At 40.2% G+C, this 25,742-nt stretch overlaps 1 protein-coding gene across 1 annotated transcript; it reads right to left on the reverse strand.

Moving 5' to 3' along the window:
- Positions 1-8,868: 8,868 nt before the first annotated feature.
- Positions 8,869-25,471, reverse strand: LOC111140931 (SUB1 homolog, transcriptional regulator). Its single transcript, XM_022493196.1, has 5 exons — positions 25,381-25,471; positions 22,807-22,879; positions 20,776-20,898; positions 13,709-13,817; positions 8,869-12,003 (listed from the first exon to the last, which is right to left on the reverse strand). Exons 2-5 carry the CDS (start codon positions 22,876-22,878, stop codon positions 11,924-11,926), a joined length of 384 nt encoding a protein of 127 aa, XP_022348904.1. The 5' UTR covers position 22,879; positions 25,381-25,471; the 3' UTR covers positions 8,869-11,923.
- Between the last annotated feature and the right edge of the window lie 271 nt (positions 25,472-25,742).

The following is a 25,742-nucleotide window of genomic DNA, read 5'->3' on the forward strand; positions in this document are numbered from 1 at the left end:
TCACCACCCCAGGTCCTCAGGGCCTCTGCGAGAGCTTGCTGCAAACACTGAGCGCTATTTTTGCTTTTTGTCCTTTTTCATAAAAGTGAAAATCCTCTTTGAATTTCTTCCAGTTAGCAAAAACAGATACTAAGTAGGTCTTTTGTAAAATCGAAGTGGCCTCATGTGACCGTTCAAAGAGCAGGAGATACCTGTCCTCAGAAACATCCTCCTCTCCCTCTCTGACTGTGTTTGCCTGAGCCACAGGCAAGCAATTGTGGAAGCTGCCCGTGCTGGGAACCTCTTCCCTGTGAGGTCAAGTGTGCAGTGCAGCAGCAGGCTACAGAATCATTTATGCACAGCAACCTGAGATGGCCACTGATCTCATGTTCCTCCTCACAGCCTTGATTCTCTGGAATTGAGATGGTGCAAATCTGTGGCTAGGGAGAAAGGAGTTTGCCTAATTAAATGGGTGGACCCAACCTTGAAGAACTTTTCTTCCTTAGGAAATTGATGATTTTTAGTTGATGATTTTAGCACTTGTTTTTGGTCAGTGATGTGACTGTATTTAGAAGCCACTCATTGCCAGGAGAACAAACATAGCAAAAATAACTGAACAAGGTTCTTTGCAAAGCCCAAAGCAAAGGTGAAGACACACCTGATCTTCCTTTGACTTTAATCCAGAGGACCAAGCAACAGAGCTTTCATCCCAGTGCTAGTTCTCTCTGCTAATCCTATTTCCCTGTTGTCAGGTTCCCAGTTTGAAAAGACACATGCAAATTAAGCTAATTCAAGGTGTATGTTTATTAAAAATAGATTATTTATAAAGGTGTGGGCAAAGGCACAGGAAAACCAAAGGTCCCCATGCTCCTAACCCTGGGCTAGTAACAATGGGGGAATTGTTACCGTCCACAGCCAAAACGTGAGGGGAAAGAGTAGTTACTGGAACCCAAAAGAAGAAACTCACATAGAAGTCACTTTGAGAGCGGCAGTGATGAGAAACACAGCCTGAAGTTACCCCCTTCCTCCCCATTCTCCTTTCACGATGGACCAAACCCAACCAGAAACTAGAGAGGATGACCTACTGATGTGATCCACACATTATCAGCCTCCCAGGACACAGAAGAAGGTATGATGGATCCAGAGGGATAGATGGGACATATAACACATACACACACACACAGGCACACACTTTATCATTCTCTCTGGTCATCTGGTGGGAAGACTAAGCCCCCATCACAGGATGGGCAAGAAGTTCTATCAACTACGATATCATTGCAAACCGATACTGATTTTTCTCATACTCCCACCTAAACCTAAAACTTTAGCCAACATTGGTGTTATCCACATAACTTTTTCAGAGAAAAGGCCTGAAACGAATAATACTGCACTGTTTGTTAACTAACTGGAATTTAAATAAAAACTTGAAACAACAGGGGCGCCTGGGTGGCTCAGTGGGTTAAAGCCTCTGCATTCGGCTCAGGTCATGATCCCAGGGTCCTGGGATCGAGCCCCGCATCGGGCTCTCTGCTCAGCAGGGAGCCTGCTTCCCTTCCTCTCTCTCTGCCTGCCTCTCTGCCTACTTGTGATCTCTGTCTGTCAAATAAATATAATCTTAAAAAAAAATTTAAAAAAAACTTGAAACAACAAAAAAAGAGAGAAAGAGAAGGGAGACAAGAAACAACTGAGTCACACAGAACACCACTGCAACACTCCTTACCTCTGTGAGGCCTGTGTCGGGTCCCACTGTCCACTCCATGTGCCCCTTAACCTCTCCCAGCACCTTGGCCAGACCAGGGTTCAAACTCTACATCGTTACAGTGTCTGAGACAGTTTTTCATTCTCCAGGACAACTGGTCAAGGGGGCATAGAAGGTTACCAAAAGATCTCCTGGTTTCCATAGTTCTCCACAGCCCAGTTTCCTCTAGACAATCAAGACCAGTCAACTCAGCAGACACAGAAAGTCCATTGGTTCAGTGGCGTGGTAAGTCCAAGGTGGCCAAAGGCAATCTCCACCACCAATTCACTGGAACCATCCCTCCCTCCCACACGAAGTCCCCCAAACTTACTTGCTTCTCAAAAAATTTAATTAGAGGGGTGGGGGAAGGTATCTTTAAAATGAAAGATCTCACAATTACCTTAACTAACCTAGTGATCAGAGGGAAGCAGCCTGGCCCGATGGGCTTTAGGGCGGGCTCTGATTCTGTACAGAATCTCACCTTTGTAGTTTTCTTGCCAAAGACATTTCACCTCAATGAGCCATGAGGAAATGAAACAACAAATCCAGAATGTGAGACATACCACAAGACACTTGGCATGGACTGTTTTGTTTTGTTATGTTTTTTAAAGATTTTATTTATTTATTTGACAGACAGAGATCACAAGTAGGCAGAGAGGCAGGCAGAGAGAGAAGAGGAAGCAGGCTCCCCGCAGAGCAGAGAGCCCGACGTGGGGCTCGATCCCAGGACCCTGGGATCATGACCTGAGCTGGAGGCAGAGGCTTTAACCCACTGAGCCACCCGGGTGCTCCTTGGCATGGACTGTTAAAAAAACAATCAATGTTATGGAAAACAGAAATTGTAGGTAATTTATTCTAGATTAAAAGAGACAAATAACCAATTGAAGGGCATGAACGTCATCCAGATACTGACTGTATCAGGGCAAGAAACAAAGACTATTTGGGGAAACAATTGGAAAATTTTAAATATAAACTGAATACTGAATAAAATTAGGGAAATTTCCCAAGTTGTGGTAATAGATAGTGAAGTTAGGCAGAAGAATGTACTTTTATTCTTAGGAGATGCATATTGAAGTTCAATGGCTATCTCAGGAAAAGCATAAACACGACTATTTAGATTATGAACCCAAACCACTGTTTTCGTCCATGGAGCACCATTTTTACTTGCAAGAACAACTGCCAAACGATGATTATTCAGACTTGTGATTTGGCAGACATTTCTCAAATACGAATAAACTGAGCCTCTCACTTCAAGGAAAACAACTGACAGTATTTGTTGCCAATGGTGGAATTACAGCTTTCAAGCAAAAATCACGTAGTGCAACTAACCCTTAAGAAGCCTTATCAAGTTTTGCGGCTCTTATGGAATATTATCTACAGTTATCTGAAAAGGCTATTAAAATACTTCTCTCTTTTCCAACTACGTATTTCTGTGCAGCTTAATTTTCTTCACATACTTCAACCCAAACAACCTATCATGAAAGATTATCTGCAGGATCAGGTAGGAAAAATCCCGTGATCTTCTAGTAAAGAGAAAGATAATAGGTAAAATAATGTGACCCTTCTCATTTTTTGTTTTGGAAAAGGTGGTTATTTTTCTTATATCATTTTGTCATTTAAATTCAATTAGCCAACACATAGTATATCATGTTTCAGATGTAGTGCTCAGTAATTCTGCAGTTGCATGTAATACCCAGTGCTATTGTGTGTGATATGTCTTTATTTCTAAGAAATGCATACTGAGGTACTGAAATAATAGGGTATCTGTAGTTCGCTTCAAATAGTCCATCTGAAAAGATTTGTACGTGATGTATATATGAGTATGTGTTTGTATACATATGTATTTATATGTTATATATCTGCAATTTACTTTTAAACAGTTCCAAAAAAAAAAAAAAAAGTTGCAAAATAATAGGTGAAGGATATAAGATATTCCTTTTACTGTTCCTTCCACTTTTCTGTAGGTCTGAAAATCTCCAAAATCAAGATATGTTTGTTGGGGGGAGGGGAGGGGAGAGGTGGGTCAAGTCCAAGGTCACTGGGATGAAGCACACTCTTCTAGTGGTTACTGGATGTGAGAATGAGAAGAACCACTCCCATCTAGGACCCCTTTGGTCTAACATGCTTAGGAGCTCCTCCCACAGAAGTTCTCTAAGCCCTTCCTTCATTTATAGGTTCTGCTCCCAGAGCAGGCTCTGTAAGTCTAACAGGGAAACATTAGGATCTCTCTCAGGCTGTGGAGCCAGAGGCAGTAGGGGTTGGTGTGGCCGCCTCTGCAAGCAGTGGAGGTCCGGGGAAATTTGGAGGTTCTAAGTCCTCAGCTCAAATGCCATCTCCTTCCCCAATCAGCGCCCTAAAGATTTAGATTCTAGCAGGACTGAGCACGTAACTGGGGCCACAACGGCACAGTGCAGCCCTTGCAGCCGGTCCCAGCTCGTCCCAGAACTGCTCTGCCCCCACAGATGACGCCCCTCCAAAGAGGCCACAGGCCCTCTCTGGTTTGTTAAGTATCTTTTTCTATGTTCATTGCTTTCCCTTTTTCTTTCCCGATGTCCCTTCTTGGGGCTGTCAGAACCAAGGTGTCTGCAACTTCTTCTTGGCCACACCAGCCATAAGGATGAGGAGCCCCAGCCGCTGGGTCTATGGCAGTCCTGCCCTCCAGCCGGGCTTCCATGCTACCAGTTTGGCTCAGAAGTTCGGGCGTTGCCGTAAACGCTTCCTCACGTCTCACTGTCCCCACATTCCCATTCACCCTGTCCTCTCCAGATGATGTGCCCGCTACACAATTTAGAGGGTGTTTCCTGGGGCCGTTCCTGGTACCTGATCCCATAGCAGTCAGTGCAACACAAGCAGTTGGCACGCTCAAGTCAACCCGAGGGTTTAAGAGACCATTTATAACGGAGTCAAGTGTAACAAACCACAAGGATAGTAAATTAACACATTAGACCCAAAGGCACAACGTAATGGGCTGACTACTGGAAATCAGGAGAGAAGTGGGTAAAGGTCCCTTGAGAGGTTGAGGGACACAGCCAGCCCAAGCAGACCTGGGAAGGAAGAAAGAAGCCAGAGGAACAGACCTCTGACCTCTGTTCCTCCCTCTCTCTACTGTCCTAGCAAGGCTCTGCACTGACCAAGCCCAGCCAGAAGCGGGAGAGCAGGGGGGCTTGTGGCTGTGTCCATCTGGGCCAGGTGCAGGGCTGGAGTGTGGAGTGGATTTGGATTGGCGCTGGAGGACAGCCCACATACTGTGAAGAGAGCCTCCAGGTCCAACTTCATTAGACCCACTAAAAAGTGGGGCGGAGGGAAAACCAAGTCCAAATCTCATATAATCCTCTTCTTTTCCCCAGTATTGTCATTACTAGTTAAGTTTTTCCTACACCATCACAAGGCCCACAGTGCCTATAAGTTAGTAGTGAGCAGGCCAAAGGGAGATCTAGTCCCTATATGCAAGAATAATTCAGCCCAGGGTGCTTGACTGGCTGTTGGTGGAGCATGGACTCTTGATCTCGGGGTTCTAAGTTCAAGCCCCATGTTGGGTGCAGAGATTCCTCAAAAATAATTAATAATAAATAATGATAAAATTAATTAATTGAAATAATAATAATAATAGTTCAACCTGCTTGCATTTAGGAGTTCTGGCCAATGATATAACCTAATCAGTGCAAACAGACTTTTTGGGACTTCAGCCTTGACTAAAGGCAAAGTCAACCTAACCCTAGCATTTCACTGTGTGCTGGGGGCCAAGCGTGAAGAACTGCCCTTCCTGCCGCTGCTGGGAATGTGGTTTGAAGAAAGTGAACAGGATTCACTGGGTCAGACACCGATCCAAGCCTATGATGCCAGTGAAGATCAGGATGATGTTTACTGCAATAGAGTCCATCGCAAAATCAATGAACCAAGAGAGAATTTTGCCATCGGCCAAGGCCTACCCCACAGGTACACAGGGAGGTAAACAGTCTCAGGTTTTGGAGTTAGCCAGATGTGGATTCAAATTCTGCTTCTGCCACTTTCTTTGTTGCTTTGACCAAGTCAACTCTTCTCTGGAAACCTCAATTTCCACTTGTAAAGTAAGGAATAAGAGTATCTTCTCCTGGAAGGATGAATATTAAATGGGAAAATAAATAAAATACCCACCACTGACCACACTTCTCCCCCTGGCTCTGAACAAATGGGGATTGTTACTACTCCACTGGGCAGTTTACAGGAAGGGATGGTACACATGAACTTGGGAGTTAAACTTAGTGTTTCTGCCTTTCCTAAGATAAAAAATTTCTAAATAGGAGTCGAACCCAAATTCTTTTCCGTACTTACAGGAAAGAATTTTAAGTACTCTAGTTTCTTTTCTCCCCCTGGAGATTGCTGGAATTGAAAAGGTTACAGATCCAGACCTCAATGCATTTTTAAATTTCTTTCCAAGTTCTCACACCCGCTGACCTTCTGGAGGCGGTTTTGTAATGGAAGTGGCTTATGACAACACTATTCTGAACGTCGCTTTACAGCAAGTTAAAAGCTTCCTATTTAAAAATTTAAGAACCACTGTTACAGGATTCTAATGCGTTGAAAATGCTCTCAATTGTTTGAGAGCTTTTCCTGCCTACCAGTTAATGACTCTATACTGAGCAAGAAGCATTTCCCCATATTGGGGGGGAGGGGTAGTCCTAGATCAAAAACAGATTTGAGTGCTCCAATGCCAATAAACCTTTTTTCTGAATAAAGAATTTTAAGGAAAACCATAAAGCTTCTGAAATTACTTCCCAATCAATATAAAGAGTTGGTCTTCGAACCTGAGCACTAGGAGATAGTCTTGACCCTGGATTGAGGCTGAAACACTCAGATTCCTCAAAATCTTCATATTTCTACTATATAGCGCCTCACTACCCTTTCAACCTTTTCTATCACTCAAGCATAAATACATGAAAACGTTCTTTCTCCTCATCTTCCAAGGCCAACAGTGAATAGAAGAAAACAGAGCTTATGCCTCAAAAACAATAAACGAGAGGGCTCACGACCGGCTCATGCCCCAAGCATGACTGCACAGTGATCCACATGAACTGCCGGACAAGTCCACTCTCCGAACTTGAGCAGCTAAGCTGGAGGGGGAAAAAGATCCAAATGATCACAGTCACAGTAAAATGGAGAAGAGTAGGTAGGTAGAGTAGGTATAAATTTTTTTCTTTAAAATTATTGGAAGTACTCACAGTTCAGGTGGCACTTAGGAAAAAATCACCAGAAAACTGAACTGGAAGTGATTGCAACTGTAGATGATACACGAAGATCAATTTAGACAAGCACTGATGCAGCCAAACCCAGATGTGGCAGTTTCCATCACACATGGCCTTCCCGACCCCACATCCTCCTGCAGCACCCCTCATTGCTCTTGACCCTTCACAAAAAAGCTGCTGGGTCTCTGTTCCTTGTTCAGCCAGCCTCTGCCCTCCCTACCCTGGTCACAGCCACCAGCGACCTACAAATGACCAGACAGAAATAGCAAGGTTGCAAGTCAAGGAAAACCTAAAGAAGTGTGTCAGAATGAAGACTAAAGAGACATAACTCTCAAATGGGTTGGAAGCTTTTGCTATAAAGACTATCAAAACAATCGGCAGAATCTGAATGGGGCCTCTGGATGAAGGGATAAATGGTCCCATGGGGAGATTATATATACAGATGTACCCTCCCCTCCCTGCAACAACTACATACTGGGGGGGCAGGGGGGACTCAGAGTAGGAGCTTTTAGAAGAATTTTCTTATTTAGAAGAGGGCCAAACTGGAATTTCACATCACTTTCCAAGGCACATGAGCCACGACATGCACAATTTTAGGGTCCGGCATGCCTGGTGCAATTGCACTTTGCACACAGTGCTTCTTTTTTTTTTTTTTTTTTTTTTTAAGATTTTATTTATTTATTTGAGAGAGAGCATGAGCGAGAAGAAGGTCAGAGAGAGAAGCAGACTCCCCATGGAGCTGGGAGCCCGATGCGGGACTCGATCCCGGGACTCCAGGATCATGACCTGAGCCGAAGGCAGTCGTCCAACCAACTGAGCCACCCAGGCGTCCCTGCACACAGTGCTTCTTACCCTGGGACATAGGATCCAACTGCTGAGATTCAGAACAAGTGTTTTTCCTGGTATGCTGGAGTAAGAATGTGCCCTAAAATCATTTCTAAGCTAAAGTAAGTCACCCAAGAAGATAAACTCTATTTAAACTCTATCAAGAGCACAAGAGTGAGAGGAAAGGAATGTTTCCCTTTCTCAGAAACACATCATTGTTAATCTAGGGCTGAAATGGCTGTAAAAGCAGATCCAGGGTGGTCAAAACTCCATAAAGGACTTAGGGACAGTGAGCTGGGAGAAAGTCCTATGCAGCAAGATTTTGTACAGAAATGGACCAAGCCTTGGATAAAATGTCACCCAGTAAATAATTACATATACTTGTTTAATGTTTCATGCTTTTTAAACAAAAAAAAAAATTTTTAATCCCTTAACTCCTTTGAGCCGTACTACAAACTATAAAAAGTCCGTGACTGCAAATTCCAAGTACTGTATTTTTCTTCTTGACGGTACTTGAGTCAGTATGCTCTACAAACTTCAAGCTGATTAGGTGAAGCAAGAAGACTCATGGGTAGTCTTCCACAGTCTTCCCATCCCAGTGTAAGTTTCCCTGAACAGAAATCTGAACAATGAGATCTCAAAATGTAACAAAGCAAAAGTACTAAGCAAGAAGGGAAAAAATAGACCCCTTCTAAATGAAAATGTAAGTTTAAAATACTCAACAGAGTCTAGCATTCAATGTGGTTAAGTATACCATGGAATAATCCATCTGCAAAACATATAATAAGGTTTAAAAAAAGAGAGAGAAAGAAGAGATTCTATACACCTTATTATCTGCATTTTTCCATCCGAATCAGGTAGACAGGAAAAACAGGCCCACACCACCCCCACTTGCCTGCCTCACTCCACCCTGTCCCATCCAGTCCTATCCCATCCAGTCCAGTCTGGTCAGGTTCCAGAGGTCCTCAGGAGATATAACATGCTAAAACGAATTCACATTCCAAAAGCATTCACACAGGAAGGCATTGTTTGTTAACAAAACCCATTCAATAGATAACTAAGCCATTCATTTTTAGGTCTGTGAAACCGTGATGACACATAGGCCACATTTCTTATTTTTATTTCAACATTTAAAATATTCACAGATGGAGGATTATATTCATTGACATCTCCACGGAAGATGTACCAAACAAAGCATACAGGTTATTCCACAATTACAGAATTACATATTCGTGACTATGTGAATGTTTACCCCAGACTTTATCTGGAAAATACCACTTTAAGAATAAAAACAAAAACTTTAAAGTATTTCACTGAATTTCCATAAAAAGTAAATAACAAAGAATTTCAGGAGATACCTAAATATTAGCCAGCGCTTTTTTTAAAAAAATTTCAAGCTTGTATAGTGATCTTTCTGACATCCCTATCAGGAAACCTAAATAACACTCAACTCTTTCTCTTTTCCCCTCAATAGCCAAGCCAGGATGTATGTACTTTTTTTTTTTCCTAAGTGTTTTTTCCTACGTAGAAATAGATCCAATATCACAACATCTTGACTAGCTAATGAGGTAGGAGTATTCTTCAAAAGCATTCACAAAGTAAAAGCAAGAGAGAATAATCAAATCATAAAAAGGTTTGGTTTTGTTTTTATATGTGTGTGTGGTGTGGGGGTTTTTTTTGTTGTTGTTTTTGTTTTTGTTTTTAGTGGTTGTTCTTTAAGTAAAATGCCAAGGGCACTGGAAATCGGTCAAATGCTACCCATACTTGAAAAGACAAAGAGGAAAACCCCACTGGAGAAACCCTGCTACGAGTTCACTCAGGGCTGGCATTAATTAAATTCATTCTGGCATTACCAAGTAAGAAACCGCTGCCTCAAAATGGCAAGCTCTCTTCCTGGAAGAAATCTTACCACGAAGGTAATTTTAAACAGAAAACCTCACTCCCCTATCTTCTCTTCTCAGTACAATTAACTGGTCTTTTCTTTTAAACCTAGTTCTCATCACTTCCTGTACCCCAAAAAAGAAGTAATTTCTATATATTGCATATCCATTTACAAATTGAAATGAATTTAGCAGTCAACCTATCAAATTCTGTGAGGGAAACACTCTTTATATGAAGGTCTTAATGACACAATGTTGTACAGCTAGAAAATGCCTAGGTAACAGATTTCAGCACCAGCTCTGTGTCAGCAGATTGTTTCAAAATGCACACGCAGCCTGAATTCATATAGACCTAGGAAACTTTCCCATTATTCCCTCTTCACCTACACCAAAATCAATGTTCTGTGTTCTAACTACCCTTTCTGTGTATATATAATAAGAAATACTTTACAAGCCCACCCAATTAAGTTAATAGAACACATGTATGTTCCCAAATAAAGGGAAAGTTAACAATCAAGATATGATTTGTCTAAAATACCATTTTGAACACTTTGGGTACCTATTATCTGATGAAGTTGAAATACCAGAAGAGAAGATTTAATTCCCCAATTACGCACCTATTAGGATTACTGCTAAAAGCAAACATTAGAAAAATCATCTAAAAAATGTAAAAACATACTTTAAAACAGAAGAACTGCCAGAAAACAATTTAATAACTATACGTGTCCTGACAGCTAGTTTTGAAATCAAGTCCTTGACAATTCTACTATAAAATGTTTTAGATGCAATAATCAGTCTTGGTATAATAGTGCAACTCTCCGACATGGCAATAAAACCATTTAAGATTAGCTATTGAAAATAGTTTGTTAACAAGAATTTTTTTTTTACATGTCTTTAAACCTTTCTTTTTACTATTCCATCCAGGATTGTGTCCTATCAATGTGACCAAAATATCCTATGTTTCTCCTTGTTTGAAGAGATTTCCCTCCTCTTCACTGCCACCTTCCTTCATCTCAGTTAGAGTTCCCCTAAATTCTCTTCCTAAGGCACATCCTGCCCTATTTATTGCTGCAAAGCCCCTGAAATCTGTGCCTCAATCGGGGTCTGTTTCATCGCTACACTTTAATGAAAATCACTTCCGAGTGCCTGCTAAAACTTAGCAACATTAAGTCTAGAATACTATTGTCCAGTAGATTAACTGCAAAAAAAAAGAACCAAGTCCACTAAGAAAAGGCCAAAAAACCAGAAATATGTGTCTATATAGTCTTTCTTCCAAAAACTAACCACATTACCTCCTGTGACAGTAAAGCTCAGTGATATCTCTGGCTACATATAATCCACACTCAACGTTATAAAATAAAATGTTAGGCCAGTAAGCTTTCACAATTTTTATTAAATCCTAATCTAAGGTAACAGTATCTGATTTCATAGACATCATCCCATGGTGAACAGGTTTAATAAGTGAAAGGAAATCAGACATTTAAGTCATTATTCTCTGCAGACTAAGCAATAAGGTAACTACACAGAACACTACAGGTAACGACATACACTTACTTGCTCAGTTTTCATACAAGCCATGTTTTTTTTTTATCAAACTATATCTCCTAATAGTTAATACAGTAGAATTAGTGATTGTAGCTCTCATATAATATTTTAATTACAAGTACCTTGTTGAGATAACTAACATGTTGACAGTTTCAATGATTTTCCAAATTAGTATAATATATTCAAGAGAGCAAAAAAGTGAAATGAAAACTGAACATGACAAGTCATTAAAGGAAAAAACGCCATTAAAAAAAGGTGGGGGGGAGAGTGAAGTATCACTGGGGTAGAAAAATCTAGTTAAGTCTAGACATTGGGCTGGAAGAAAACAGATCAACTATGAATTTCACAAGTCAGAGTTTATAAATTCAATGCAATACAAATCCTTTTGCATGTAAAAGCCAAAGTGAAACTAACAGGTCTATAAACTGTTACTTTTGGCCTTAAATGGTACCAACTCTTTTGATCAAGAAAGGCCACAACAGTTAAGATTGTATTACTTGATTTTATTTTACACTAGGTGGCAGGCACAAAGCAATCCTCCTTAATAAAGTTGACAATTAGCTTCACTCAGAACACTTTTAATAATGCACATAAAAAAAAAGAAGTATTCATCTTACAAATTGTTCTGCAATCCAAATATACAATAGCCTGGAAAACAACGTTTAGAAAACAAAAGCCAATGTAAAAAGACAGATTAAAACAACTAGAACAGTACAGGTTTCATGGCTCTGATTTTACAGTTTTCTTACTGCATCATCAATGTCCGAAATCTGTTCCTTCAGTTGGCTCCATTGCTCGGGATTTAAAGAAATACCTAAAACAAAGTTTTTAAAAATTAAAAGTTGGAAATCCATTTAAGCTTTGACGATTTTCACACTTCCAAAACAAAAACTGTTTTATCGACAACTGCCACTTGGAATGGCACAATGACTATCATACTGAGAGTCAAATCCCTTGTTATTACAGACTAATCACAATTACCTGAGCAGACCAGTCTAATGCCCAGTTTTACTTCCAACACTGCATCCTGCAGAATACGTAGTACAGCCTGTGAGAACAAACGATGACGCGAAGATGCATCTCACAGAACCTTGTAAACTAGCAGGCTAAGTGGCCAGATCCAGATTTTGTATGTGACACTCCATTTTTACATCCAGTTGGTTCCAACATTTGCTCAAAATTTCTACAGGAACTCAAGGTGAGCAACTCTGTGCTGAGTTCTTCAAGAAGCATTCATTTACTTTGGAGAAATTCCTTGGACATGACCCACATAGGACTTCTCAAAATGTAGACGGTGGTTAAAAATGCATTCTGGAGAGTCCTGCTGTCAGGGTTCAAATCGCAGGATCCCTCCCTATCACTAACTGTATGACCTTAAAAAAAATCTCTAAGCCTCAGTCTCCTCACCAGTAAAATGGTATTTACACCTCAAAGCAGTGTTGTGAACCAATAAATTAGCTAATGTGAGTGAAAAGCTTACTTATCAGCTGACACATAATAAACATTTAAAATGTTAGCTAAGAACATGCCTTTCAAGTAAAAATGTGAAGAGAAAGCACTTTGCACTTGAAACTTCTAATGTACTAATATTTGACCCCCATAAATAGAAAAATAAACTAGAATTGGAAGAATTCATGTATTTCTCAGAAAACTGCTGGGAGGCCATGAAATTGAGAGGAAGGCAGAAGAACACCCTGGGTCAACACCCTGGAAGGGCTTTAAAGCTAATCAAATTGTTCCAATACATGTTTGCAGAAACAAGAGAAGAAATTTGGCACTGGCCACAATGAAAAACGTCAGTGATTCCAGAAATGGCCTTGAACAAGAAAATGTTAAAGTGTACAGAAACAGAGAGGTTAGGTTTACCAAACCTAAGAACTGCATAAAGCAAACAAGCGGTACCTTCAAGCTAACAAACAGGCAGAGTAGAAGGCGATAAAGAGGCCTATTTTGATCTAAGGATCAACCTCAAGCAGCTAACTACCCAAATATAAGAATTTATGTTTGTATACAAACACTCCCTAGCTCTATGATGAATAAATAAAATGTGCTTCTGTGATGCCAACAAGCTTGGGACTGGGTGACGCACAAATGGAAGAAGGACAAAGACCTGCTAAAAGGCTACCCCCCCCCAAAAGGATAGCCTTTAGATGAACCTCAAGGAAACACTCACGTAAACCAGAATTTTTCATTCCTAATTTTACAAATGACCCGATAGTGCCTGCTCTACTTAAGAATTCACGTCAATTTTTTTTCCTAAAGCTACATCCAAGCAAATTAGCAGCCAAATGAAGTGGTAAGAAGTGTGTTCTTTTTCCTGGGTTTTATTCCAATAGCTATTTAAGACATGTCATTAAAATAAGTTAAATCTCATGTCTAAAAAACTACAGAAAATACAGAATCAACTAAATGAGGATCTTCCAAATGCACTGCCAACATTATTTCAATTTTAAATAAGGTAGGTTACCTTTTGGTTTAGTCCTAATTATTAAGACCAAATTCAGGAAATTAAATCTCACCTTTTCTTCCAGGTTTCATTTCACCTTCTGGATCCATCCAATATTCTCTAATATCAATTAGGACTTTCCCTTTAAAGTCCCGAACACTGACGTACCTCATTTTCCCAATCTGCAAAAGAAACAAAAACATAGAAAGGTTCTCATTTCAAGAGACTGTCCATATTTTTATCACAACTTGCTGCACACTCCCTGTACTTTAAATCATGAAAGTAACTACTATTCTCAGTATCAAAACTACCACCAAAGGAAATGTCACTGTTAAGAAGAAATCTTTCTTAAAAAGATGGAATTAAAATGAAGTACATCTCACACTTTCAATCACTTTCACATTAAAGGAATCATTAGTAAAACAGAGTAACATTATGGAAAACAGTACAGTGGTTCCTCAGAAAATTCAAAATAAGAGTATTTCATGAAGCAGCCCCACTTCTGGGTATGAACCTAAAAGAAGTGAAAGCAAGGTCTTGAGAAGGTATTTATTTATACACCCATGTTCACAGCAGCATTACTCACAACAGCCCAAAGATGGGAACAGCCCAAATGTCCATCCTGAGATGAATGGATACACAAAATCTGAGATATATACATACCGTGGGATATTATTCAGCCTCTAAAAAGGAAATTCTGTCACATGCTACTACATGGATGAACCTTACTGAATGGGCTAAGTGAAATGACCACTCACAAGAAGATGCATACTGGGGCGCCTGGGTGGCTCAGTTCAGCGTCCAACTCCTGATTTCCACTCAGGTCATGAGCCCCACATGGGGCTCTGAGCTAGGTGGAGAGTCTGCTGGAAATTCTCCGTCTGCCCCTACCTCACATAGACACTGAAGCTCTCACTCTAAAATAAATAAATCTTTAAAAAAGAAAAAAAAAAAAAAGAAAGAAAGAAAAAAAAAGATGTGTACTTCATGATTCCCCTTATACAAGTGCCTACACCAGTCAGATTCATAGAGACAGAAAGCAGAATGGTTAATTATCAGGGGCTGGGGGAAGAGGGAAAGGGGAATTCTTTAAGTTTTGCTAAAAGAAAGAGTTCAGGAAATCTGTTTTATAATAATATGAACATACTTAACACTACTGCATGCTTTTAAGATGGTAAATTTTATGTTGCGTTTTTTACCACAAAAATCATTAGAAAGCAAGCTTTGGCAGTACAAACTACAACCAGTAGGAATCCACAAACCCCACTAGCTATGTACCTTTTAAAAAATCCAGAGATCTGGTCACTAGAACATGAGAAACCTCTTCCTTTTAGACATTCATTTCAAATAACATCTTTAATACACTTCACCACAGTCCTCAAATTAAGAACTTAAAACTACCCACAGAAAACCATTTTCCAAAAACCTGATACTATGCTTAACAAACTACAAATTCCAGAGAAGGAAAAGGCTTTACTCTGTAAAGCACCTTCCAGATGTCTTCACTATAAGACACTGTCTATACTGTCCAGCACTTCAACTAAAAAGTCATACTTTCTGATCAAAACTTCCAATGCCTCTACCTATCTCTTACTCATTCTAAAACTACTCTTCAGGGGCACCTGGATGCCTCAGTCATTAAGCATCTGCCTTCAGCTCAAGTCATGATCGAGGCCCGCATCAGGCTCCCTACTCAGCAGGAAGCCTCCTTCTCCCTCTCCCACTCCCCCTGCTTATGCTCCCTCTCTAGCTGTGCCTCTCTCTCTGCCAAATAAATAAATAAAATCTTTAAAAAAAAAAAAAAAAACTATTTTTCAAACCTACTGACTAATCACTGGCCATGATTTTTGTGCTTAGAACACATCAACGTGCAAAGATTCTGCATTTGGCTATGTTCCTTTCCCTTCCATCCTGGGTCCCTTGATTATTAAATAATCCTTTTTATTGGGATACTAAGTATTACTGTAGCAGAATCACAGCTGTACTGACCCAGTACACATTAACGGTGCTTTTTCTGGTCTCAGCCAGGTCTGGTTCATTTTCCTTCAGTTTTCTTTCCTTAAGTAAGTTTCTGATCCCGCGGGTGTGCCCCACTTCCAGGCATACCCCATGCTTTATGGAGAAAATGAAGTCCACTGGATATGGGTTAAGTGCTTTCAAATCTCTCTTCCCTGTACTCACAACACCATCAAGCCTTAACTTTTTACTTTTTCTATCCTATTTCTTACTTACACATTCTTTCCCTTTGCTTATCTACCATTTCCTAACATGCTCATTCCTCTCTTTTTCTAAGGCATTTTCTCTAATCTGCAGCATTTTATAACTTTCTCCATTTTTCCTTCTTCCTTTTATTGCCAAATCTCAAAAGGAGAAAAATACTGTTTCTACTAATTGAATTCCCACTGCCTATTCTAAAGTCACCAGTGATCTTAGGGTCAGTTTTAATGGCTTATTTTTTAATCAATCTTCTTTGCACCCCCTAGTGCCTATCATACTAGGTTCCCAGTAAACTGTCTAAATGAATAAATTAAGACAAAATAATTATCACAGTGAAACTGTTAATTGTGATTTATAATACTGATTTAATGACTCTAAGAAACGCAGAAGTATCTTAAGCAGCTAACCACAGAACTGAACATTGTTTCATTTTGGTTTTTACAATAAACCCCCTAGCCAGTAAACCCTGTAGCTAGTAAGCCCATGAGCTAATAAGCTAGCTGAGTCTCTAACATTAAAATGTACTGAAAACCTATTGAAGTAATATTGATTAAGTCAAGTATGAGTTCGGTGTGGGCTTGAGCATGTGGAAGAGACCTTAGGTATTAGGATCTAACCTTGAAAAATGACAGCCCATCAATTAAGTAAAAGAGAAAAAAATGACAAGGACATGGAAGGGACTAAACAGAAAGACACAACAACTGCTGAGATTCAAGGACATGCTAAACAGATGGGAGCTATACTGAAGAGGACTTGAAAAACCAGGAAGAGACTTCTGGAGCCTTTATAGGTTCTTGGACTTAGAACCAAAACAAAACACAAGCAGAAAAAATACTACTACTACTCTCTTCTGCAAATCTTGTATTCCTGAGAATTCAAAATGAAAATAGGTTTAAAACTGTAAAATCACGCTAGAGGGACAGTTGGGTGGCTCTGTCAGTTAAGCATCTGCCTTCAGCTCAGGTCATGATCAGCAGGGAGCCTGCTTCACCCTCTGCTGCCCCTCCTGCTTGTGTGCGTGCTCGCTCACTCTCTCCCCTGACAAATGAATAAATAAAATTTTCTTAAGAAAAGAAAATTAACAGGCAAACCATGGACCTAAAGAAAATGTCCACTATATTTAGAGCTGACAAAAAACTCATACCTAAAATACATAAAGAACTCTTCCAGCTCAATAAACCAAATGACCTCTATCTTTTTAATGGGCAAAAAAGACCTGAACGAAGTCCAAAGTAAAACTACAATGAGCTCCTACTACATATCCATTAGCTTATGTGAATAGCATCAAATATTGACAAAACCCAGTGAGGACATGTATGAAGCAACTGGAATCTCTCACATTGTTGCTGGGTGCGTAAAATGGTACAGCTACTACAGAAAACAGTTTGACAGTTTCTTATAAAGCTGAACATACACTTACCCTAAGGCCCAGCAAATGCATCTGATAATTGATCCAAAAAGGAAAAAAAATTCACAAAGACCTGTACAAGAATGTTCCCAACAGTGCTATTCCTAACAGCCCAAGACTAAGTAGAAACAACTCAAATGTCTATCCAAAGTGTAGGGACAAACTGTTGTATAATCCAACAGTGGAATACAACTCAGCAATAAAAAGAAACAAACTACAAATGGATAACCATAAGAACCAACCCCAAGATGTTATGCTGAGCAAAAGAAGCCAGACACAAAACAATACAAACTGTACAATTCCACTACAAGACGCTGTAGAACAAGCAAAATAAATACACAGTGATAGAAATGAGATCAGTAGTTATCTCAGGCAGGGGGAATGACTGCAAAGGGAGGCCAAGAGAGAACTTTCTGGGGCAATGGAAAAGGCCTCATTACAAGACTGTGTCCATTTTTATCACAGCTGACCAAATTTTAGGCTTAATGTGTGCATTTTGTTATATATATAAATTACCTCTCAATAACATTTATTAAAAAGAAGCCCAATAGTCAACTCTCCCTTGAGGAGAAATGAATAAATGAATAAAGCTGACAAACTCTTACCCTCCTCCAAAAAAAACAGAAACAAGAGGTAATATACAGATAGAACGATTAAAGTAGAAAGAATAAAGATCTCTACAGTCACATGTATAAGAAGAAATAACATAATCAGATGACAGAATGCATATAATTTTACATTATGTATATATGTATATGTGTATATACACACACACGTGTATACATGTGTATACATATATGTATATATGTGTGTATATATATATATAATATATGTATACATTTACATATAATGTGGTATTTAACAAGGGGGAAAAACATGAATATCATTCAGAATGTTGATCCTTAAATTTTTTTGATTCCTCTCTCCTTTGGAGATTTGATGAAAGTTATGAATAATTTCTTCACTCACCAAAAAAAATTCAAATAGAGAAATAATAATTTCACGGGTTCCTAGAATACATACATGAACCCCAACTCCACACCATATTAAGAATTGTCTCTGTAATGACAGAATTTTAAAGGATCAGGCTTTTCCTTAAATCATTAAATCAAGTAAGGTAGTACTACTGACCCCTGTGTCTAACTTTGAAGAAAAATACAGATCAATGTCCCTGTCTCAACCATTCTGACCTTTAGGACACAAGTGCTTAGTATTTACGAGACAGATCTCCAGGTTGTTTTCAATATCACGTTAAGTTCTACCTCAGGGAGGATATGTCTCTACAGAACCAAGTTCTTAAACTCAGAGCTGAAGGAACCAGACTCAAGGCAAGCATGTAGGAGTATTTCCGCTCTAGCCAGGATTCTGCCCAAATCATTCTGGAGTTTGAAAAATCAGTGCAGTGACTTTCCTTGGGTACAATTCTCTTCAAGTATTACATTTAAAGAGCTGCTTATGTTTATGCACACTGCTTTACCAGAGTAAGATTATTTCTTCTAATTCTCAAGTGATGGATATGAAGTTAAAAAAAAAAAAAAAAAAAATCCTGTCTTATGGCTGTTAATACCCAAACAGTTCTAATTTAGATCTATTTGTTTTTGAAAAGGATACCTGATCACTTGGGTCCTGACAGATTCTATCAATGTCTTAACAAGTTCCACTCTGTGAGCTGTCTCCTAAAAATGACCTTCCAATAGGAAGATGGTGCAAGATCTGGCCCCCAACGTCCTTACCAACTAGATCGCCTATCAACTCTCTCAACCAGGCTTCCTAAGCTCTAGCCACAAAACATTTGCACCGATCTCTCTACTTACTCTGAAAAGGACTCCGCCTCCCATTCACTTCGTATGACTGGCTCATTTAGGTCTTTAGCTTCAAATGTCACATCCTTAAGAGATTCCCAGAGCACCTCCTCTTCTATAATCTGACCTTTTGCTTCTCAGCCCACATCGTAACTTTAATTATAAATACATGTTTATCAGTATCATATTTATTCCCATATATTCCATAAAACCAGAGATCACGTCTACTTGGCTCATCACTGCACACCCAGAACTCAGCAAGACCATGAAATATGGTAATCACTCAACTTATTACGAACTCAAAGAAATGAGGGCCCTTTGGTAATACTTCCTTATATACAGTGACTCAGGTTCTCTACCAATTCAGTCTATTCCCCAATACTACAGAAGTCAGAGAACTAAACCCCATAACTAAATAATCCATCTGGATGGTCTATGTTTTTAACATATTTTAGCAAAAACCGTATACACGTAAGGTGTACCACTTGACAACTTGATATCAACTTGATCAACTGCCTTGATCCCAGGACCCTGAGATCATGACCTGAACTGAAGGCAGACGCTTAACCAACTGAGCCACCCAGGTGCCCTATTTTCTCATTCTAACCTTAATCCTGGCACTGTCTTTCAAGGCCATCAGAAAGTTAAAAATATATATCTATATTATACGTAACTATGCATTTTATATATACATATATGTGTACATGTATATACACTCTAGCCTTTTCCAGTCAAATGTTTGCAGCCTCATTCTAACATTTTGGCTCCAACTCATAATTAAGCCCTTCAAACACTTGAAACACTTCCCTTGCTTTACCTCGATATTCAATCTTATTCCCCACTATACAGGGAGGGCCAATTTCAGTAAATCCACCCACCTCTCCTGTTCTTTTTTAAAGATTTATTTATTTTTGAGAGAAAATTTATTTATTTGTTTCGAGAGAAAGCAAGTAAGCATCATGGGGTTAGGGGAGGACACAGAGAGAGAAAGGAAGAGAATCTCAAGCAGACACCCTACTAAGGGCGGAACCCAACACAGGCTCAATCCCAAAACCCTGAGCAGAAGTCAGGAGTCCCACACTTAACCAACTGAGCCACACAGGCACCACCTGCCTCTCCTATTCTTATCAAGCCCAAACTATGCAGGCCATAATGCTGTTTCTTCTCCAGTAATACTCCATCCATATTTCACAGCCCAATACTAGACCTATCTATTCCAAACTGCTTCCTAAATGTGCAGTTCTCAATCTCTTTGGTTTTTTTTTTTTTTTTTTGATATCTGTAACTTTTAAATTATTTTACACTTAGGGGTGCCTGGGTGGCTCAGTGGGTTAAAGCCTCTGCTTTCGGCTCAGGTCATGATCTCAGGGTCCTGGGATCGAGCCCCACATCGGGCTCTCTGCTCAGCGGGGAGCCTGCTTCCCTCTCTCTCTCTGCCTGCCTCTCTGCCTACTTGTGATCTCTCTCTCTGTCAAATAAATAAAATCTTTAAAAAAATAAATAAATAAATAAATAAATAAATAATTTTACACTTAGCCAAACTACAGATTTCTAGACTTTAACAATAATCTAGCATCGTATAAATGACTTTCATTTCTACAAACCTACTCTCATATTTCAAGGAATATTCTTAGTCAATATTTTGCAGTATTAAATTAAGGTACTAGTAACATTTTTCAGATCAAGCCAGACACGAATATCTAAGGAAATTACCTGGAACATGTTATCATCTCTGCTGCTGCTGCTCTGCTTAGAGGATGACAGGGCTCTTGAAGTTTCACCAGTCTTTTGCTTCTTCACAGGTTTTTCTGGAGTAACTTGCTTTTTCCTCTTTAACTTGAAAGAAAAATAAGCATAATGGTTAAAATTAGCACACGTAAGAATAAAACATATCTCAGGTTCAAGCACTTCATTACTTTTTAAGACTTAAAGATTCAAAGGACTACATTTATTAAGAAAAAAATAGTAAACACATACACAGGCAAGTCTCACTTGACAATGGAACAATGGAGCTAACCTAAGATCTAACACAGTTTTTTCAAAATGTGTTCTCAGAAGCCCAAAAAACACCTCAAGCATCATAGTGGCAATAACCAGAGGAATAATTCTTTTCTAGACCAGTATCCCAAATACGATTTTTTTGGAAGGGGGGGGACAAAAAAAAGAGATGGGGGCCTGCTGCTTGTGAATAAACTTCTGAAAACCCCAAGTCTACTCAAGTTAGTCAGCAACTTATATTTTTATAAAGGATATATATTAATTAGGAAGAAACAAGCAACTCATTCCAATCTAGGATATGCTATTTGTACCCTGTCTATTCCAAAAGGGACTTAAACTGACTTTGAAAAGTTATGAATATGAAAAGCTTATTTTGTACTGGGCATTAGAAGTCAACAACACAAGAACTTCATCACAAAAATCACTGAAGGTGGACAGCAATGTGTTAGATTAGCATCCCAAATCAAGGCAATGTTTTAAATAAAACAACATTATTGTAAAAACTTTTTATATCGCCTCATTCTGAAAATGACCTAACAGCCTATGAAAACCAGTAGAGTTCCCAACCTAAACAGCAGAGGGCAGTCATGTTCCTTAGTGGAAAGTAGAAACTAATATATTAACGTTCTGAATTAGATGAAGTTAGGTAAAACAGAATGTACACACGTATATAAACTGAAAAAGTTAACGTATTACTGTGTTTACAGGATTAATAGTATTATTAATAGCAAACAGCAAAAACAGCTCAATTAAGCAGAAAGTGGATTATTCTTTATATAGGGGGCTGGGTATCTACGGACTGACATAAAAGTTCAGTAAAAATTTGTTAAACGAATAGTCAAACGCCATTACTAGGTTTGAATAAAAAAAAATTAAGAGGTATTTTCTTCTGGAGTATAGCTAATGTATGCTTTTTGAGACCTTATTTCAAACTTTAGGTTATATATTCTGTATTTCCCTATAAAGGTCCATCTTCTCCAAGATTCTCCCATAAGCTCTTTTAACTAACACTGCCAACTAAACTCAGAGACATAATTATGTAATCTCCTAGGAAATAAAAAAAAAAAAAAAACAGTTCTGCATAGAAGGAAGCTCTGACTGCAGTGTGAGCTGCTCAGTTAAGCAGAATACATGGCTCCCAGCACGGCTGTCATCTAATGTACAAAAACCCTCTTGTCCAAATGCGTAATTTTATGTTAGCTTTGCCGGGTGTTGATTTAACTAAAAAGAGGGGAACAGAGTAAATAACATTCTAACTTAAAATGTACCAAGCCTACATTTTAAGTAATCCTACTGTGCTGGATAAACACCAGTGGCTGAGAAGGTGGTCAAAACTGACATCGACATTCAAAGAGTTCAGGTAATTTTAACTCAACTACAACACACAATACCTAGAGATTAGGCAGGTTTCTGAATAATGGCAAACAGGGTTCCAGGCCTCATTCTAATGCTATCCCCCTAGGGAATAAAGTGGTGGCCCTAGAGCTTTGGGGTTCCTAGAAGTCCTCTACGGGAGACTTGTTAAACTCTCAAGACTTGCTCAAGCCTGATTCGGGGGTCAGGAGTGTGAACGTACAAGGAACCCAAGCATTTTGGTCAAGAGGTCCAGGAGCCATGTGCACTTTCTGAAACACCCATCCAGGCACTCATTTTACCATTCTGATAAGCCTTGCTGTCCTTGAGAACAGGATGTGGGCAATACTGCTGAATTAAGCTACCACAGAAATGACTTGCGTTAACAGTCACCTTTTTGTCAACCTCACTGTCAGAATCGCTGCCAGAAGAGCTTGAAGAAACAAGTTCCTTTGATTTAGGCATTCTGAAAGAAAAACACATTATACACAATAATTTACAAATTGTTCTATTACCTTCAACTTAACTCTTTCCCAAGCAAAAATTCGAGAAGTTCCATGGTTCTACCATTTTGTAGTACTGGAGTTGTTACGCTCAGCACAATGCTACAAGTTATACTCTTAATTTATACTCTTCCAAATTGAAAGTAACACCCAGAACCCAGCAAGGAGAATCCAGCAAGGAGAAAGAACTAAATGTCACACACATCTCACACTCCTACACCTCTTTCTCAAACCCATTGGGTGTTTTTATACTTCATTTTAGAGGAGTTAGATGTTTATGGGTAGACTAAATTGGAAAAAGGCAGCTGACAGCAATCTCTGTTAAAACCAGGAATAGGCATATTCTCAGTACTGTTTTATATTTCTCATTGATGAGACCTAACAGAATTATTAATTGCAGGAACTGACCCCAACATTCACACAACATGCGGAACAGCTGCACTATACAAATGTAATTCGTTTGCCAGCATAATCCTATTTTTTCATATTTTGTGTATGTCCCTAATTTTCTTTGGCTTTTTGATCATGCCATCAAAATGACAAAAACTAATTCAGAGTTCACAAAGTTAAATACAATTTTTACAGTTCATTGTATTTTACACTAATTTTCTACTCTGAAATAGTTTAACTATATTTTGAAGAATCTGCTTATAGGAGGGGCAAAACCTCTTCTCAAATTCCACTATGACCTTAGCTCCCCCCACCACAAGATACATAACCCAATATCTTGCTTTCAGGTGGATCTCTATTGAGAGACAGAGCGCCTCATGCACCAACTTTTGTAGAGAAGTGAGGGGTAGGGGAGCTAAAGCCCAAATTTCAAGGAATTCCAAGGCACTCTTTTCAAGACACTTATAAAACCAGGTCATAAACCACTTATTATTAAGTTATCTTTAGCCCTCTCTATCTCCAAAAAGATTGAGTCCTGTTAATTTCTGTATGCCCTAAAGGGCCCAATATATACAACACACAGTCTGTAAATGTTGAATAAAGGAAAAAAGACTTCATTTCCTCCTCAAAAAATCCCAAGTAATCTAGCTCTCTAGACTAAACTTGCCTTGGCACCTAACACTAAAGGTGTTCCACAATAGGAGGTCAAGGTAAAAGAAGTGGGCCATCCATCCCAATTCTAGCCACTAATTTCATAAAGCTCAAACAAGCAACCAGCCATGTTGTTTAACTGATAATTTCCCCATGAGAAGAGTAAATTTGGAGAGGACCAGCAACGTTGAGAACTACATTTTATGCACTATTCCTGTTACTGTTCCATTTTACAACCCTAACTCCAAAAGCAATTTAGGTTTTTTAATGCTAGAAGCTAATAATGCCAAGAAACATTTTTTTAAAGGTTATTAAATTGGACATAACCTATTTTTTCACTTTGAAACTGTCAAGCATAACTATACGGTCTATTAATAAAAGCTGTAGGGGGGATGCTGCCTAAGATCATTTCACAGAACGACTTCATAAATAACCCAAATTATAAGACCATCGGGGAAAAAAAAAACAAAAACAAACAAAAAAAGGTGATGGTAACTAAAGCCACTTTGAACTTTTGACAAGATAGATTTTTACTTCCACTTAATGAATCTTTACTGTTCGAAGGAGGGGGGCAGGCCAGTAATTCGGGCAGGTGATACTAAACGCTAGTGTAAAATCTATACAAAATGCAACTGAAAAAATGAATTTCGGTCTTTGATGATGGCGTGAGGAACAGAAAAGACGAGGTGAAACTAAACCGGGACTAAAAGGCACAGGAATTCGGTACAACACGAGGGTGATGAGCACCAAGACGGGGAAGAGGGTCGCGCGGTGCCAGGAAGCTACTGGAACCTTGGGGCTGGCAACGGCTGAGGCCCGGGGGTGGGGGGCGGGGGGGACAGGTTGGTCGGAGGGGGCGTGGGAGGCGGCGAAGTGCGGAGAAGACCGTATGGGAAGAGGAGGGACTTGCACCAAGCGCCATTTTCTTCTCTCGAAGCGTTAGCTACCCTCAGCACACCAGCCGTCCTTCCCCCACCCCCTAGCCCTCCTCCGACGGGGTCCTCTCTCCCCCTCCGGTAGAGAGCCCCCCAACCCTGGATGCCGGGGAAAGAGCCCCAGCCAGGCCTTGGGGAGAAGCAGGCACCACACGCGCCCCCGCTATGGCCCGGGCCGCCGCTGCATTGTCCCGGGGGCGCCCGGGCCCCCGCCCGGCCTCGCCCCGCCGCCGCACTCGCCACGCCGGGGCCGTTCACGGGAGCCGGCTTCTGGCGCGGGTAGGGCTGCAGAGCATGGGACGCGCGGGTCGGCGACAGAGGAGGACGTCCAGGGAGGCCGAGGCGGGGAGGCCTGGCAACGCCGCCATTTCCTCTGGCCGTGGCCTGCGAGCTGGGTAGAGCCGCCAGAGGCTCGCGGCCCGGCTGGGAGGGTGGGGGCCGGCCAGGAAGGGGTCCGAGGGGGTGGGGGCGGGGTCCCCAGAACTCACGCTCCACTCTTGCAGCCGAACTGCCTTCTGCTCGCTCGCTTGCAACTGACAGAGAACCGGAAGTGACGGAAGCCAGAGACGCCGGCCCCGCCCCTCTGGGACTGCGCCCACGTGATGGGGCGTGTCCTCCCCGCCGAAACCAACACCGAGACCCTTTCCAGGGCCTTAAAGGGACCCGCCCTCGTTTTCAGCGGGTCCCTTGAAAGTGAAATGCTGAGAAGTTTGAGTATGATCTGTGAATAAAACAGGAACAGAAAACTTCGAGCTTTGCACTCGTTCCATAAATACTTCTTGTACTAAAGTGAGTTGTTCATACAGAAAAAGCCCATTTTCCCAAAAATGGTTCTTTACCCCCATTCCCA

Source organism: Enhydra lutris, unplaced genomic scaffold (assembly GCF_002288905.1).
Source record: "Enhydra lutris kenyoni isolate GAN:26980312 unplaced genomic scaffold, ASM228890v2 scaffoldscaffold5, whole genome shotgun sequence".
Lineage (NCBI taxonomy): Eukaryota > Metazoa > Chordata > Mammalia > Carnivora > Mustelidae > Enhydra > Enhydra lutris.